Genomic DNA, 17,313 nt, shown 5'->3' on the forward strand with positions numbered 1-17,313 from the left:
TGATCGACACACACGCCCAGGTGTGTGATATTAGGGTTTTAATTTTTATTTTATATTTTAACTTTCCATTTATTACATATCAACCCCTCATGATTGTCACTTGTTCATAATTTGCCCAATTTCATATTCTTAGTTGTTTTAACCAAGCATTTAACTAGGTTTAATAACCTAGTTATTACATTTCGTGCTAAGTCATATAAGAACACATGGCAATTATGAACATTCGGGTTTTGGGATGTTACAAATCTACCCCCCTTAAAGAAGGTTTCGTCCCCGAAACCTTCCTCGTTCCTTCTCTTACCTTTCTAACGTACTAATTTAATGGGCACATTACAACATAATTCATTCGGGGTTCTTGCAAAAGTCTTAACCATGAATAATTATGATCGTACGCATTGTGATCTTCTTAGATTAGTAATTAACTCTCATAATCACACGCGAATCAGGGTCTGATCCAGAGCTCTTATTAGTGTCTTTCATTTTGTATTGCCAGTTTCTAGTACATACAATCACTTAACATTTCATTCGATGAACCTTTTTCCAAGTGCATACAATTATCACTCGTATAGACCTAAGGTCATAACTCGTTTCTAGCTTCCTACTTAACCATATTACATTCATACATTTACTATCTGGGATAATTCGATTCATTTCATACTACTCATACATACATATCAGATGTCTTCACGCAATCCTACATACGTGCATACCTTCGTACGTACTCACTTGCGTACTTAAAACTAGCTTTCCTACTATAAACGTACCTACGGTCATACATACCTTACTTACATAACTTCTACATACGTGTACAGATGCATACAAACGTACATACTTGCTTATCTACTAAGGTGCATACCTATATGCTCATGAGAAGCTTTACGAATCATCGAGTGATACACCGGGGTGCGTTACGAATCACTCGGAAATGCAACACAAGACAAAATCAGAGAATCGGGCTAGACAACCCGTCGTCGACGGGGTGGGGAACCGTCGGCGACGGCCTCTCCTTATACCCGTCGCCCAAAAATCCCGTAACCAGTCATTTAGGCCGTCGGCCTCTTTCGTGCTTTTGGGAGCCCGTCGGCGACGGGGTGGGAACCCGTCGGCGACGGCTTCTAGAAAAGTCCCTTTTTGCAGATCCGTTTCGTCGTCCGAGCGCACTAAAACGCGCGCAACTTTTGAACCGCTTACCCGTTTAACCTCCCGTTTCTTCCTACATGCTTGTAAATTCACATTCCATCATATAAACTTAAAATCCCACATCCGGATTAAAGAAATTCTTAACTTACATGCATTCGGCTTATTATGACCTTCTAAACATTTGACCCGTTCGTGCATTTATCAACGTAAATTGTTTAATCGACCTCAATCTCGTAAGAACTTAATGGTTTCATTGACGCCTATCATAAAGATTAATTTCTCGGATGTCTAGCATTCTCTTAATCTATTTTTCGCTCAAAAGCTCATTTTGACCCGTAATGGGTATTTACGCATTGTAAGGTCTATGGCTTGCAAAGACCATACCTCTCCCTTCCGTACTTATCTAAAACATTACTTTGATCGAACAACTTGGTTCTAAACCACTTTTACTATCGTTTGCCCAAAATACCGTTCAAGGGCATTTTGGTCAACTTTAATTCAATCATTTACAACGAAGACTTCATCACATATATGACCTCAAACATTAAGTTCAATTAATCTAAACAGTATATTACTTACTCGTACTAATAAGTGATTACAGGAATCACTTACCTTATGCGTCCGTACTCGTGACCGATTCCTCGCCTTTTCTTGACCCGTTATCCTTTCATGCTTGAGTCCGTCACGACGTGATTCCTATACTTTCATTTCATTGAAACCACGCTCTTATTAGCATACTCATTTGTACATGTAACAATCATATCATTCGCATAATTCATACTTAATTTTCCTTAGTCATTTCTAACAAGCATCAAAACATCTAATCAACTTCATATCCTTTCCAACACACGTAATTCATCGGGTAATCAAAATCAACACATATTAACATAACATGTATCAGACGACTTCCTATAATCCTGCTTTTTACAATAACGAGTCAAATCATGTTTCTTGTGCTTTAACAAAAACTTAAGGTTTTACCTACCTTCGGCAACAAGATTTTAAAGTTAGTCATCTCAGTTGTCGAATCATGATCGCTTCATTTTAGTTCCATCCACATATGAGCTTTCTTCTTTCTTACACATTCGACTACCCAAGTAATTGGGTTTGGCATAAACACTCTCAAAGAGAGTTAAGCATACACATTCAACTACCCAAGTAATTGGGTTTGGCATAAACACTCTCAAAGAGAGTTAAGCATACACATTCGACTACCCAAGTAATTGGGTTTGGCATAAACACTCTCAAAGAGAGTTAAGCATACACATTCGACTACCCAAGTATTTGGGTTTTTCGCTTTTAACATAAATTCTTCTTTCTATCCGTATAACGGATTAAGCTTCTAGCATTCATGAGAGCATTCAAAGTCACCCGTTCAAAACGGATGGTAGCTTATTCTTGCTCGACTCGTTTGCTAGAACCGGTCGGCTCGCATAGCTTATCATAACCTTCGTTAGCATAACCAAATCCGCAATGGTTTGCTAATTCACATTCGCTACAACATAGCGCCCGTCTGCTACCCCGTTCTACCGGGCATACCTGCAACAATTGCCACGGTCTCACGAACGTCATATGCTTCTTGCGTACTGGCCAGGTGCGCAATCCACACACTAGTTTCGTGCCTTCGTGTAATCATCGCCTTATGCCCGAGAGATGGGTTTCAGTTTCGTGCATATTTCCAAAACTTCCCCAAGACCACATCATGGCCTTTCGTTTAATAATTACCCTCCCAAGGAGACCCCTTCCTTTTTATTTTGACATCGGTACTCATACATTTTAGTATTGTGTACCTGGGGTTAATTTGCCTAGTTGCACCTTCGCCCGCCTTGGCATTCATCCTATTCTGCATTCACGGATCACCCTCTTCAAACTCTTACGCTTACCTTGCACATAACATACTATTAGTTTCCTTCAAATACATAATCTAATACATACTTACATTCGCTTTTGCATTTAGGCCTCGATCGAGTCTTAGATTGTACGGGTTCTTGGTCACGAGAGCACACCGGTTTGAGTTCAAGTATCTACCTCTTGTTACTTGATTCTCTCAAACCAGGGCTCTGATACCAACTTGTAATGCCCTAAAACGTAATACCTTAAAATGACGCAGCGGAAAACTTGGGCCTTTAAAAATTTCTTTCTATCTTAGTCATGTATCATACTTGGGGTTCGTTACTAGAAATATTTAAAGTTAATTAAAGGGTTTACATCGTTCGTTATGAATTTTCACATCAATTACATATACGCGTTTGAGCTATGTGACTACTCTTCCCGTACAATTCTTGCCCTTGACTCGATCTTCAATCCTCCAATACTTCATACCGACGATAGACCGTGTAACCTACATTCACCACAACATGCACGTCATTAAAATTTGATAATCTACATTCATAATCTACCATACATAATTAATTGATCACGCCGCAATCTTTCTACGTGTGCCAGACTTGACTTTTTGATTATCCTTCCGAGTACAATCTTGCATTCCAGTTCCTCAAAACTTCACGATGGACTACCATAGCATACCTGCAATCTCATTTCATTCTCAAGGCACATGATTAGTAACTTAGTGCTCAAACATATTAAGGCTATGTACACACATATACAAGCCCCATTCCCTCATATACAATTAATACTACATCGTACCTACACACATCCGTATGTGCACTGTCGGTCACATACTACACACACACACCATACTTACATACATACTTATAAAATACTTAATTACAATCATACATACATACTAGCTCTTACAAATCACATACATAATTCCTTATGGCTTACTGACATATCCTAATTACGAACCTCCATATAAAAATACACGTACGAACAAACTCATATACATACTCACTCCTAGTTATGATTACTTATAAGCTTAAGCCCTTGGAATGAAGTGAAATCTATATATACATGCATACCCACGTACTTAATTCATTACCCCGCATACTCGCTCACATACCCCGTTCTTACTCACACATCATAAACACTTTTAAAATATCTTTCGGATGTGTTTTGGATCTTAAGAATGAGATCCATGCTCACCCGTAGCTCACCAAGCCATTTGGTAGGGTTGAGGAACATTATGTATGCTTAATGAGGCTTGGAATGGGTTTACGGGGTTCGAAATCAAAGGAAAAACAAAGAAATTCGTAAACTATACATATGCAATAAACCTCCACCGTAAGCTACGGTGGCTACCGTAGCTTACGGTGGCCCCCAAAAGTCCTACGGCAGTTGTAAACTGCCTTACGGCAGAAGTAGGGCCCCAGCTCCCACTGTAGCTTACGGTGGGCACCGTAAGCTACGGTGAAGCCCAGTTCAGCATCCCATTTTAATATTAAAATTTGCATAACTTGCTCGTTTCGCATCCGTTGCATTTGGAACTTGTTCCCAAACATCCGTAAAACAATTCCTTTCATAATTGACTAAGAACCTTACCCCGGGTCCTTAGTCTTTACGAATTACATATTGCTTCATTACCTATGCACATTTATTCGACCCGTTTAATCCCACCAATTTACCTTCATCTTAGGTAACTACCTTCGTCTAACAAAAAGAATTACTTATCTTAATTCTCTCTCTTATTACACAACCATACATGATTTCCCCACATTCATAAATATCAAAATTCTATATACATACTAATAAGTGAATCGAGATCACTTACCTTAGCCCGTAAGAAAGTCGTCACCATTTCCACTTGTTTTCCATGTTGTCTTCCAAGCCTTGCTACACCTTGATGGAAACAAGTTCATTCCTTTAATCATTAGACTATACCTCGTGGTTATACATGCCATTCAAATAGATTGATAATAATCCACATACTTTTCTACTAGATTATTGACTATATGGTCAACCCGTTCGACCCATTTAAGAAAATACTTGCACGATCCATTTTCATTCATATAGACACTTTAATCACACCTTAACAATCCTAATAATTCATCCAAAACAACATATAGTGTTTAGGCAACGGGTATATGGACAATCATTCATGTTGAGTTCACCATACGCATTCTTTTCACTGCTGCACTTTCTGTACAGCAGCTGTTCTCGACCCATTTTCGCCTCTATACGATCTGAATTAGCTCAATATGTTCACATGAAAAATGTAATATGCTCTGATAGCTTTCCAACCATATATCATATGCCTTAAACCGAGCTACGGTTGATTTTATACGAATTTTTCAAAACAGGTGCGCAACAATAATTACTTCCAATCAGCTTTGTAAATCTTTGGAATTATGAACTAAAACTCGACTTTACATCATCAATTCATGTTCACAATTTATGCTAAGCATCATAAACATGTTAGAGACCATATGATACAATAATTCTCACAAATTCTTACATAGAACATGAACCACATTGAAACTACACATGTGTGAATGTATGTGTGCATTAGCTAATGATTCAAGCATTTTAACAAACACTTGGCATGCATACAACTAATTAAGCATAATGTACAAGCATCATAACATAATATAACCCTTACATATCAACACCATCATGAACACCAAATTTCATAAATTTTCTATGCAACCTTCATTTTAATTTGTTTCTAACTAACAATCCTTATCATGAACACTATCATACTTGATCATTAAACTAATTAACATAGAACTTCTACATAATCCTTCTCATCATGACACTTTCAAGTGGGTTTTCATATTCACTATTAAATTAGTCAAATTCAAGCATCAATCATGTTATATTGGTGTTTTCTAATCTTTATTCATACTAACTTCACAAAAGTTCATGGATTTATGAACACCCATCATGTTCAAAGTCATCAAACGCCAAAATTCTACTTACCTTGTGTTCAAGAATGCATAGATGATCAGAAAATCGAGACATGCATGGACTCAGAATCACATCTAGGGCTTTAATTTGCTGAATTTGTGATAATTAGGGGTTTTCCCCTTTTTCTTCTCCTGCTCTGATCGACACACACGCCCAGGTGTGTGATATTAGGGTTTTAATTTTTATTTTATATTTTAACTTTCCATTTATTACATATCAACCCCTCATGATTGTCACTTATTCATAATTTGCCCAATTTCATATTCTTAGTTGTTTTAACCAAGCATTTAACTAGGTTTAATAACCTAGTTATTACATTTCGTGCTAAGTCATATTGTTGGTGCACTACATCTGTTGATTCCGTCTAAGTGTCTAGAATCATGTCTTATACCATATTGTATAGCATAGGGCTCGAAATACGAGAAAACAGGAGTCGGTATAGGTTTTAGATTGTCGGGTCGCTTTTAGGGACATGATATGGTCGGGTCGCTCATGTGTCACCTTGGATCGCTTATGTGTACATGTATGGACCGCTCATGTGTCACTTGACCACATGAGCGGCTCCAGAACTCTATAAATAGGTCCATGAGCGATTCCAGAAGTAGAGGTCTTGAATTCCACGCCGAAGCTCTGCCGGTGTGACGTTTGAGCTGTAAAACGTTTATATTCAATACAAAAGAGAGTTAAAAGGAAGATCGTGCTATTTCTACTTGTTTTTCTTATTATTCCGCATCTGAAGAGCAAGAGCAAATCTCTGAAGGACTCAGTTGGGTCAACACACGATCCTACAAGTGGTATCAGAGCCACGGAGGAGGTTTTCTACAGAATATAGCCGGTTTTCAGTGTTGTTTCTCATTTCTACACCTTCTTTTCTAATTTCAAGAAGATTTCTCGGTCAAAAATCGTTCAAGTTCTCACAGACTGTTCATCATTGTACTGAGATAAACCCTTAGAAGTTCCAGATCAAATATCAGCTTAAAAACAGTTCAAAACAAGTTCGAAATATGGATCGCTCGAGATGACATCAGCATGGATCGCTTTTAGATATTAGGTGGAACCGCTCATTCGTACATTTCATTACCTGGAACCGCTTATTTGACTCATTAAATCGCTCATTCAGACAAGTTGAACCGCTCATAGGGATGTTTTAGTTCGCTTATTCGGTTTGTTGGATCGCTGATTTGGATTTCGTGAACCGCTCGAACAGCAAAATTGTGAACCGCTTTTTCATACATTACTTTGAACCGCTTTTAAGTTCACACCTCAGGACCGCTCCAAAACATTGTTTTTCTGGATCGCTTATTTGGATCATCGAGGATCGCTTTTTCGAACAAAGTGTGGATCGCGTATTTGACATTGTGTTTGGTTCGCTTTTGTGATAATAGTTGAATCGCTTTTCTGACAGTTACTTTGAAATACGTGCTAAGTCGACATGGATTCTAGTTTTTATAACGCCTTTGCTACACCTACAACTCCAGCCACAATTGCACAAGCCATGAGTATTGAAAACGAAACGGGAACTACCCAGAAACCTCCGAAACTGATGAGTATAGAAGAATACTTCGGATGGAAAGATCGGTTTGAAAACTGGGTTCAGGCAAATCATCTCAGATCGTGGGAATGCATATTGGAAGAATACAAATTGCCTAAAACAGAGCTGCAAGTTACTAAACAAATATCTGAATTTTCAGATCAAGAACGAGCAATGTACAAGGCAGAAAAGATGATGATTAGCTTGTTACAGCAGGCGGTTAAAGAAGACATATTCATTTTGCTACAGCATGACAAAACTGCTAAATCAATTTGGGATGCTCTTAAAGCAAAATTCGAGGGTAGTGAAAGCATGCTCAAAAGCAAGAAGGCTTTGCTTAAAAAGGAATTTGATTTATTCAGCAGTCTGCCGGGAGAGGATACTAAAAAGCTAATTGAGAGATATTGCCATTTAGTGCGTTCGTTATCAATATTGGGAGTTGAAAAAGGACGAGAGGAATGGGTTGAAAAATTGGCTGATGCGTTACCTCAGAAAGAGTGGGGAACGTATTTGATGATATTGAAGAACACAGGTGTTTATGATAGATTAACTATCGGGCAGTTTATTGAGAAGTTAGAGGGGCAAGATCTAGAACAACAAAAGATAGCCCGGATGAATAGCCCAGGTGGTCAACAAGATGTTAAAATGTACTATAAAGGAAGTGTTCCAGTTTCTGAAGATGAAAGAAGTCCAAAGATTCAAACCGCCTTCAGTGCTGGAGATTCATCTGAGAAAACTGATCAGGGTCCAAACAAGATTAGCAGCGGGTTTTCATCGTTTCCGAGTGTGAATCCAAAAGAAACTAACACAAACTTTCAGTCTCAGAGTACGAAAACTGGAAATGGATACATAATTCAGTGCAACATAGCTCTCAACCTTCCAGAAGGCCAAAGCTTCTCTGAAGACACTGCTAAAGACCATATGGCACTTCTGGGTTCAGTTTTATTATCCTATGAAGGTCTAGTTGCTGGTAGAATCGGAAATCCTATGCTCACCAAAGAGGATTACGATCAAATAGACGCCGAGGAAATGGAGCTTATGGATATCAAATGGTGTCTTGCGAGTGTTCTTCGTCGAGCTGAGAAATTCAAAACTATTACTGGGAGAAATGACTTTCTTGATGCACATGTGTCTACTTTAGGTTTTGATAAATCTAAAGTTACGTGTTTTCGTTGCAGGGAGAAAGGCCATTTCAAGCGGGAATGCAAAGGAAGAGAAGCTAGTGGAGCACAGAATCCATTCGGGAAAGATGACTACTACCGCAAAGCTATCTAGCAACAAGTTGGTCAATCCCAGGAACCTCAGACAGCTCACGGAAGAAAAATTGAAGATTCCAAAAGAGCATGTGTGGTAGATTTCAGCTGGAGTGACTACATATCATCTGATGCTACAGCAGAACGAGTTATCGATCAAGATGATGAGAAACTACCAGATGGTTTCAGTTGGGATATGTTTGCAGATGAAAAGGGAGGTTTTAAAGCTTTCATTGCAAAGATCGTCCGAGAGCCAAATTTGTTTGCTGCATGGATGAGATCTATTGGAGAGATTGTATCCAGTGGTGATGAAAAATCTGTGTCATCAGACAATAGTTCAGATAGTACTGATGGACTTTCAGAACACTCTGGAGATGTTACAGATGGTTCAGATAAAAGTTTACAAGATGAAACTGTGCAAGAACAGGATATTGTATTTGACAAAACACCATCGGTTTCTGATGTATCAGATGGTGACTCTGATAAATCTGTACATTTTGATCAATCACCTGATCTAAGCAGCAGTGATGATAAGGAAGAGAAACATATAAATATTGCTAAATCTCAATTGTCTCCTAATAGTTTTCATTTCTATTTTGCAGAAAAAATGGAGAAACTGGTAGAGGAACGAGATGAAAAAGATAAACAATTTGAATTTGAAGGTGAAGTTCAGAATGTTGAAAGTGTTACAGAGAAGATTACTGAAAAGGTGATTGAAGTGGAAAAGGTGATCGAAGTCGAGAAAGTGGTAGAAGTTGTGAAAACAGTCGAAGTTGAAAAAATTATTGAAGTCATCAAGCCCTGTGAGAAGTGTTTGGAAGTCTGTAAAGAGTGTACAGCAAAAAATGAAATCATAGCTGAGTACGAGAAAAAGAAAGAGCAGTTATTGTTCAATCTCAATTATGTGAAGGAATCGTATGACGTGTTGAACAAAACAGTTACTGGTCTTCAAAAGACAAACACAGAAAGAGAACAGGCGATGACAATGATGAATGCAACTTTAATGTCGAAGCAAAAAGCTATAAATTTCTACATTGAAGAGAGTGCCAAATGGAAGCAAGAGTTGGAGAAGGAAAAGATTGAAAATGAGAGGATTAGGAGGTTATTGTTGAGCTATTCTACCTCTGATTATGTTATTGATCGAGTTTACCCAACTGTTGCAGGTATGGAAGCTTTTCAAGACGAGAAGCTAACAAAGAAGAAAGACTGTGGTAAGAAACCGACCGTTAGCTATAACAAGTGTCCACCTCCAATTTGGGATGGGTATTCACCTAGGAAACCAAATGAGGAAAAGCTTGCAAAAGCAGTCAATATACAGCTTAAAACAGACACAACTGACGTCTTACCAGAAAATATTGATGTGACGTTTACCTCGTCCGATACCGATCATGAGTCTGTTCTAATCAAAAAGGTGGTCGGTCAGGTGTTGGATACTGATGAGGAGATAGAGTCAAAATCTGAGTCTGGAGAGTCAAAGTCGTCTGTCAACAGTCAAAATTCGTCGGTTAAACAGTCGTATAGTAAAGAGTTTTTGTTATCAAAAGCTGATTTGAATGATGAAACATTCGAAGTTGTTTATACTTTGAATGGTTCTGACAAATTATATTACAACAAAGAATTTCCAATTTTTAGTGTTAAAACGGATCTAATCAACAAAACTTTTAAACTTATAGAGGTTAATATTTCTGAGTTGAAAGTTTCACAAAATTTTGAAAAACCTAAAAAATATACTTCCAGAGTTCAGCAGCGTTTAAACAAGAAAAAAGGTTACAATTCTGGTCCTGGTTTTCCAAAGAAATCTAACCAAAATCGTAGCTACAAAAAGAAAGGTTTAGGATTTATTCCACTAGAAGATGATAAAAATATGAAAAATTCTAAAAAGAAATCTGAATTTGTGACAGGTGGAAGCTCGGAAGACGAACAGCAGAAATCATTTTGGAGACAAACTAACAAAGAGTTTCTTGCTGAAAAGAGAAAGAATGGAACTGGAGTTTTTCATCCGAGAACTGCTCAAACCTGTATGAAATGCAATGAAGCTGATCACATTGCATCGGATTGTTCAAAAGATTTCAAGGCAAAACAGGGAGCTTCTCAGAGGATGAAAGACAAAGTTGAAGAAAAAGCTGAAAAATCCAAAATGTTTAAGAATTCGAAAAATGAAGTTGGAGAATGTTCACAAAAGAACAAGTATGAGAAGAAAGGAAAGAACAACCAAGTGTGGGTTGCAAAGAAAGATGAAGTAAATGTCGGCAATGAATCTGGTTCCACAAAGCCAGACGAGCCACAAGTTATGAAACAAAGTTCAGAAAATGATGATGTTTTTCCATCATTGAAGTTTGAGGAGGTTTTGAAGGAAATTGGAAAAATTGAAATTTCAAATCAATTTTATGATGATGAAAAAGATTTTGATGTTGAGAAAACATTCAACGGGAATGTTAAGAAGATATTTGAGAAAATGTTAAGTGGGAGAGCTAAAGGGGTGAAAGATTTTTATGCAACGAAAAAGGCTACTTACAACCCAACAGCTCAAGAGCTACAGACCATCAAGTCTGAAAAGACTTGGAGGGAAGTTTGCTTCCCAGAATAGATGAAAGGACTACGCCGGAGATCCCAAGTTTATATCGTGGATCATGAATCGGCATCTTTCTAGTATTTGAGAAAGTTTGATTGTTTGTGTTTAATGCTTGAATGTTTTTGTTTGCAGGTTGAAGGACTACGCCGGAGCTTCCAGGTTGGTAATTGCGAAGCAGGAATCGGCATTTTGGTTGAAAAATGGTAATGTAGAGGTCACATTCCTACAAGTGGTAACCATTGTATCTACAAGTGGTAATTTTTGATCCCACAAGTGGTAATTGTGGTTAAATTTTGAGATGTTTGGATACTTTGAAGTGTTTACATTTACAAGTGGTACAGAAGGTTCTTAGAGGCAAATGGTAAATCAGGGACATTAAATTGTACTTGATTTACTATTCATGACAAAAGATAGACAAGATGATGAACCACATCCCCGTTTTTAAGATTGATAAACCTACAAGTGGTTGTTATCAACACATATTCATTTTCCGGAAAAATCATTTTGATTAAAACAAACTTAAGTGTTTTGAAATCTAAATGAGAAAATGATTTGTGATAGGGGGAGTTCAGATTGTTTATGCCTAGTGAATGGCGATTTGATGTGATTCAGTGTCAGTTGTCAAGTTTCTGTATAGTTTGTTTTACTTTTTATGTTTTTAGTAGGTTTAAAAAGTCTAGAAGTTTTCAAATTTTTCTTTAAAATGTGTTTGCATTTTAGGGGGAGTAGGGAAATTTCAGAAAATCCAAAAACATTTGAAAATTTGAAAAAGACAAAAACATGATAAAATTCAAAACTGAGTTTTTTTGTTGCGAAAAAGAGTAAAAGATAGTACATCAGTGGACTATCACGACACGCTAAAGATATGTAAAGTCTAAAAAGTGTTAAACAATCTTACTGTGGATGTGTCAGTAGATTTTCGCACATTTAGTAAATTGAAACGAGATATAAACCTAAATCAAACTTGCTTGATTCGTGGGTAACTATTCTTGAATATATGGGTAACCCCCGAAATCTTGTTTGAAAGGTCCCGTATTCTGAGATACTAGGTCTTTATACTCAGTGATATCTGGGGTATTATCCCGGGACTTCTGCTGTATGGAAGTACTGACCTAGTCCCCGGATAATACTTTCTGCTAAAGCTTTGAAACATAAGCTTCGCCCTCAGCATGCTGATGAAACAATAAAATTGATAGTTGCTGCTGTTGAAATGCAAAAAGATCCTCTAAAGGGGACCCACCAAAAGTCGAGCCGTCATCTCTCTGCTGAACGGAAGTTCTGACCTGAGCTCTCACGGTTTCGCATTTAACCCCTTTACAGATATCATCTGTGGTATACTCACCTGTAAGACTGAATATTTGGGATCTGGATACGGGAGTATATTCAAGTGGAGTGATACACAATTAAGTTTAAGTCTCTAAAACATTAATATCGTATCTCGAATCGATTGAAATTTGTGTTGAAAATTTAAGAGGACAAACATACTGACAATCTAGGTAAATTGTTTAAAACTAAAAATGAAATCAAGCTTAACGGTGTTGGTGATTTGTCTCAAAACTGATATGATCCTCTTGCACGAATTCACAAAAATATTGTTTGTAAATAGTTTATTTCTGCATTTTAGTTTCTTTATTTCAAAATCCAAAAAGATTTTGTGTGTGTTTTAGCATAATTTTTGAAAAAGTCAAAAAGATTTTCGACAACCGATATTGGAAAACTGATTTTCAAAATTCCGTGTGCTAAACATGACGAGCAGTATTTGAGAGGGAGTGTTTGTGTAAATCTAATTGTTTTTGATAAATCTAACCTTCTTCAAGTGGTTCATCATAGTTTGGTAAGAGAGAGTCATTTGTTGGTGCACAGGTTGTTGATATATGATGAATCTAGGAAATTTATTTCTGGGTTAAGATTTTGCAGGTAACCAGATTTCGAAACTGATAGGAGAGAGCCAAGTTTCGATCATGGAAATCAATTCTAAAAGTTTATAAAGATTAGATTCTGATTCTGAAGATCATAACAAACTGATGATGCTGATGAACTTAAGGAATCAAGAGATCTAATCAAGAGAATTAGAGTGTTTGAATGCCAGACAACGATCCTGAAGATATTGCTGAAGGACAAAAGAATACCAGCAAATCGAGAGGGGGAGTCTGAAGATAGAGAGAATGAGAAAGCCCAGAGACTGATCTAGCCTGACGAGGAAAAGATACAGCGTTAAATTCAGAGTGTGATAACGACTCCATCAACATCTGAGGGGGAGTCTGTTGGTGCACTACATCTGTTGATTCCGTCTAAGTGTCTAGAATCATGTCTTATACCATATTGTATAGCATAGGGCTCGAAATACGAGAAAACAGGAGTCGGTATAGGTTTTAGATTGTCGGGTCGCTTTTAGGGACATGATATGGTCGGGTCGCTCATGTGTCACCTTGGATCGCTTATGTGTACATGTATGGACCGCTCATGTGTCACTTGACCACATGAGCGGCTCCAGAACTCTATAAATAGGTCCATGAGCGATTCCAGAAGTAGAGGTCTTGAATTCCACGCCGAAGCTCTGCCGGTGTGACGTTTGAGCTGTAAAACGTTTATATTCAATACAAAAGAGAGTTAAAAGGAAGATCGTGCTATTTCTACTTGTTTTTCTTATTATTCCGCATCTGAAGAGCAAGAGCAAATCTCTGAAGGACTCAGTTGGGTCAACACACGATCCTACACATATAAGAACACATGGCAATTATGAACATTCGGGTTTTGGGATGTTACATTGACACACACTTTTAATGTTATTTAGGTTATATAAGCCACTAATTCACACTTTCACTCTCCCGTTAAAATTTACCTCTTTATGCCACTAATCCTAAGAAGTAATCAAAACTAAAAAAAATGTAATTATATTCATGGTTCAGGAACACCGTGCGACTATTCAAATGGTTGCCATAGTTTCTTTACAATGTCAGTTTTTCTTCATAATTTTAGTACTCGGTCGGTTTAAAAAATTGTAATTGTGGCCAGGATTTGGTTTGCGGTTCACACCAAAAAACCGGTTGTATAAATCGGAGGGAATTGTAAGATTTCTTATATTTAATTTTTGAAAATACTTCATATCATATATTTTATTTTTATATTAGCCTTAATTAAAATTATAACTAGGTAAAGTTTAATTAAATTTAAAATGGACTATAAGATAAGCTGAATCAAATGTAGAAATCATATAGTTACAAGAGTACGAGTCTAATTAAATTAAATTGCTAATATTAAATGATATGATAAAAAATCTATATATATGTTATGTGTATTGTGAAAATATATATGTTGATTTTATCAAAAGGATTGTAAGAGCATCACCAATAGAGGTGTTTTTTGGTGGTGTTTTTTGGTGCTAATGTGGCACATGCCCAACCAATGAGAGCATTTCTCTCTCTTGACCCACTCACATACACAAAAAAACACTATTTCTCTATTCTCTCTCCTCTCTCCTACATCACACTCACATAACTTTATTCCCTCCATTTTTTCTCATTTTCCCCACAAACATAACTACACTCTCTCTCCTCCACCTCACACCCTCTCTCCTCCACCTCACTTTCTCTCTCTTTAAAAACACCAAAAAACATGTCTATTGTGGATGCTCTAAAACTCACAGGATTTTGAAATTAGTGCAAAATTTGTTGGAATTTTTTTTTATGTTTAGGCGTCGATTCTAGTTTCACTTGCGATTGTACACCTCAATTTCATGCTTTAAATTTAAGTTTCAAATCTTAATTACAAAACACCAAACTAAGAAATCAAATCAAAACCAAACCATTAGTAACGCTTTAGTTTGGTTCTGGGTTTTAATCGTTCAGTTTTGGTTTACAACAACAAAACCCATTATTAACGGTTTAACTTCGTTTTATTTTTTAGTGGAACTTATAAATTCATTTCAATCAGCTGGGCAAATTACATAAGGATAGTAAGTAGAAGAGCAACAAACTGCGCCGTCATCCTCTTCTGAATAGAAAACGCTAATCTACTAAAAACAAAGCTGCACCCCTGGGGAGTCGAAAAGTTGTTGTGGACCACACGCTGAACTCTAGCCAAGAACCGAACCGCCTACGGCGCCAATGAGCCGAACGTGTCAAATGCCAGGGGGACAAAGGCATGCTCCCCGTATTTATCCAGGCGTGCTTTACGGTAGACTGGACAAGTTTATCATTCGGGAACATGGGGATTATCAGACGGTACTTAAGGATTAACTGGTACTCCATCGATGACATACGTTGACTCAGACCTTCAATAGAAATATCAGTTAAGAAATCCTAAGCGTGAGGCCTCTGTAGACATTCAATGACTTTTGATAAAATTAGACTGTGAACATCTTTAATTTTTACCTCCAAAATGTTCTTAAAATTTACATTAAAATTTAAACTTATCCCTCCAAACTAAAATTCACTCTACAAAAACAGAAGTTTCCCTCCACCCTCCTCGATTTACAGTTTCCCTCTCACCCTAGTCTCTCTCGTTCGCTGTGAGTTCAAATTCTATTTCAGTCGTTCTTCAAATATCATCATCAACAGGTGGTTCTCTTAGGGTTCAACAGTTCTCTCAACAGAATCAGTTCCTACTCTTGAGGTACGAATGCACAATTTTGGGTTTCTTATATCATAACAACACCCTAACCTAAGGGCATGTTTGACTAAGTTTTTTGAAACAACTTATTGACTTTTTAAAAAGTTATAAGCTTTAAAAAGTCTGTTTGGCAATGAGGTGTATGTGAGAGGAAAAGTGACTTTTCCAAAAAGTCACTAAAATCCTGACTTTTTCCAAAAAGTCATAAGCCCTTTTGAAAAAGCTAAGCCAAACATGCCCCTAGTTAATCGGGCACAAAGTGTATAGTTGTTATTCATTGCTGAATATTAGTGAATATATTTTTTGCTAGGGTTGCATTACATCCAATTAAGGCTTTCTCTTTACCAGTTTTCATTCTCATTTGTGTGAATTAATATCTCTATTTGAAAGATTGGAGCATTTGATTTTCATATATTTTAATTTATTTTTTTACATTAACTTCTTTATTGAAATCAATTCCTTTTTGGTTTTGATCCACTTAGACTAGTCATATTGACAATAAGCTTGACGAGTACCTAGAATAGCTAACTTACTTGATTCAAGAACCTTTTTTTTTTTTTTTTTTTCTATTGAGATGTGCATTAACCAGATCTGACCAGCCCAATATTTAACTATTGTTTGAAATTTTAATTAAATGGATTTTATAAATATGTGAAATATGTTTTTTTAGATATTGAATTGTTCTTATTATGTATTTGTATAGATATAAGCTTGTTTTATGTGATGTGAAGTGAAGTTGAATCTTTGTGATTTGTCGGGTCATCTGAGACACACTCAAGGTGTTCGATGAAATGCCTCCATAGAATTTGTTTATTCGATATGACTTTGAAAGCAATATACTTATAGGTAGGAGATTCAGTGACACATCTGTACAGGATGACATGAAGTTATGGCCATTCAAGGTCAGTTCTGGTTCTGCAGAAAAGCCCATGATTGGGGTCTCTTACAAAGGTGAGGATCCGTTTTCAGCTGAAAAGATCTCTTCAATGGTGCTCACTAAAATGCGTGAAATCGCTGAAGCTTTCGTGGGATCGACTGTCAAAAACGCAGTTGTTACGGTCCCTGCATACTTCAACGACTCGCAAAGGCAAGCCACGAAAGATGCTGGTGTCATAGCGGGTTTAAACGTGATGTGTATCATCAACGAGCCGACTGCTGCAGCCATTGCTTATGGTCTAGACAAGAAAGCGTCTAGTGCTGGTGAGAAAAACGTGCTCATTTTCGACCTCGGTGGTGGTACATTTGATGCATCGATTCTTACGATCGAAGAGGGTATCTTTGAAGTGAAATCGACTGCGGGTGAGACGCATCTTGAGGGTGAAGACTTTGATAACCGAATGGTGAATCATTTTGTTCAAGCACTATGTTTTTGCAGGACTGGCGTGTTGAGTCATTCCTAA

At 37.2% G+C, this 17,313-nt stretch overlaps 1 protein-coding gene and 1 long non-coding RNA gene across 2 annotated transcripts; one reads left to right on the forward strand and one right to left on the reverse strand.

Moving 5' to 3' along the window:
- Positions 1–3,312: 3,312 nt before the first annotated feature.
- LOC118488975 lies at positions 3,313–6,083 on the reverse strand. The gene is made up of 4 exons (XR_004885481.1): positions 5,959–6,083; positions 4,811–4,878; positions 3,593–3,666; positions 3,313–3,481 (listed from the first exon to the last, which is right to left on the reverse strand). It is a non-coding gene; the product is annotated as an uncharacterized LOC118488975 (long non-coding RNA).
- A 2,921-nt stretch (positions 6,084–9,004) lies between these two features.
- On the forward strand, positions 9,005–17,313 carry LOC110923404 (heat shock cognate 70 kDa protein 1). The gene is made up of 3 exons (XM_022167509.2): positions 9,005–9,203; positions 9,333–9,439; positions 16,717–17,313. Exons 1-3 carry the CDS (start codon positions 9,005–9,007, stop codon positions 17,311–17,313), a joined length of 903 nt encoding a protein of 300 aa, XP_022023201.2.

Source organism: Helianthus annuus, chromosome 17, assembly GCF_002127325.2.
Source record: "Helianthus annuus cultivar XRQ/B chromosome 17, HanXRQr2.0-SUNRISE, whole genome shotgun sequence".
In the NCBI taxonomy this organism is placed as follows: Eukaryota; Viridiplantae; Streptophyta; class Magnoliopsida; order Asterales; family Asteraceae; genus Helianthus; species Helianthus annuus.

Excerpts from the sequence above, each read along its gene's own strand:
- LOC110923404 (XM_022167509.2), top strand. The coding sequence starts at position 9,005 with ATGAGATCTATTGGAGAGATTGTATCCAGTGGTGATGAAAAATCTGTG. Across the intron at positions 9,204-9,332 it reads GGTTTCTGATGTATCAGATG|AAAAAATGGAGAAACTGGTA; the intron begins GTGACTCTGATA and ends TCTATTTTGCAG. Across the intron at positions 9,440-16,716 it reads CAGAGAAGATTACTGAAAAG|AATTTGTTTATTCGATATGA; the intron begins GTGATTGAAGTG and ends ATGCCTCCATAG.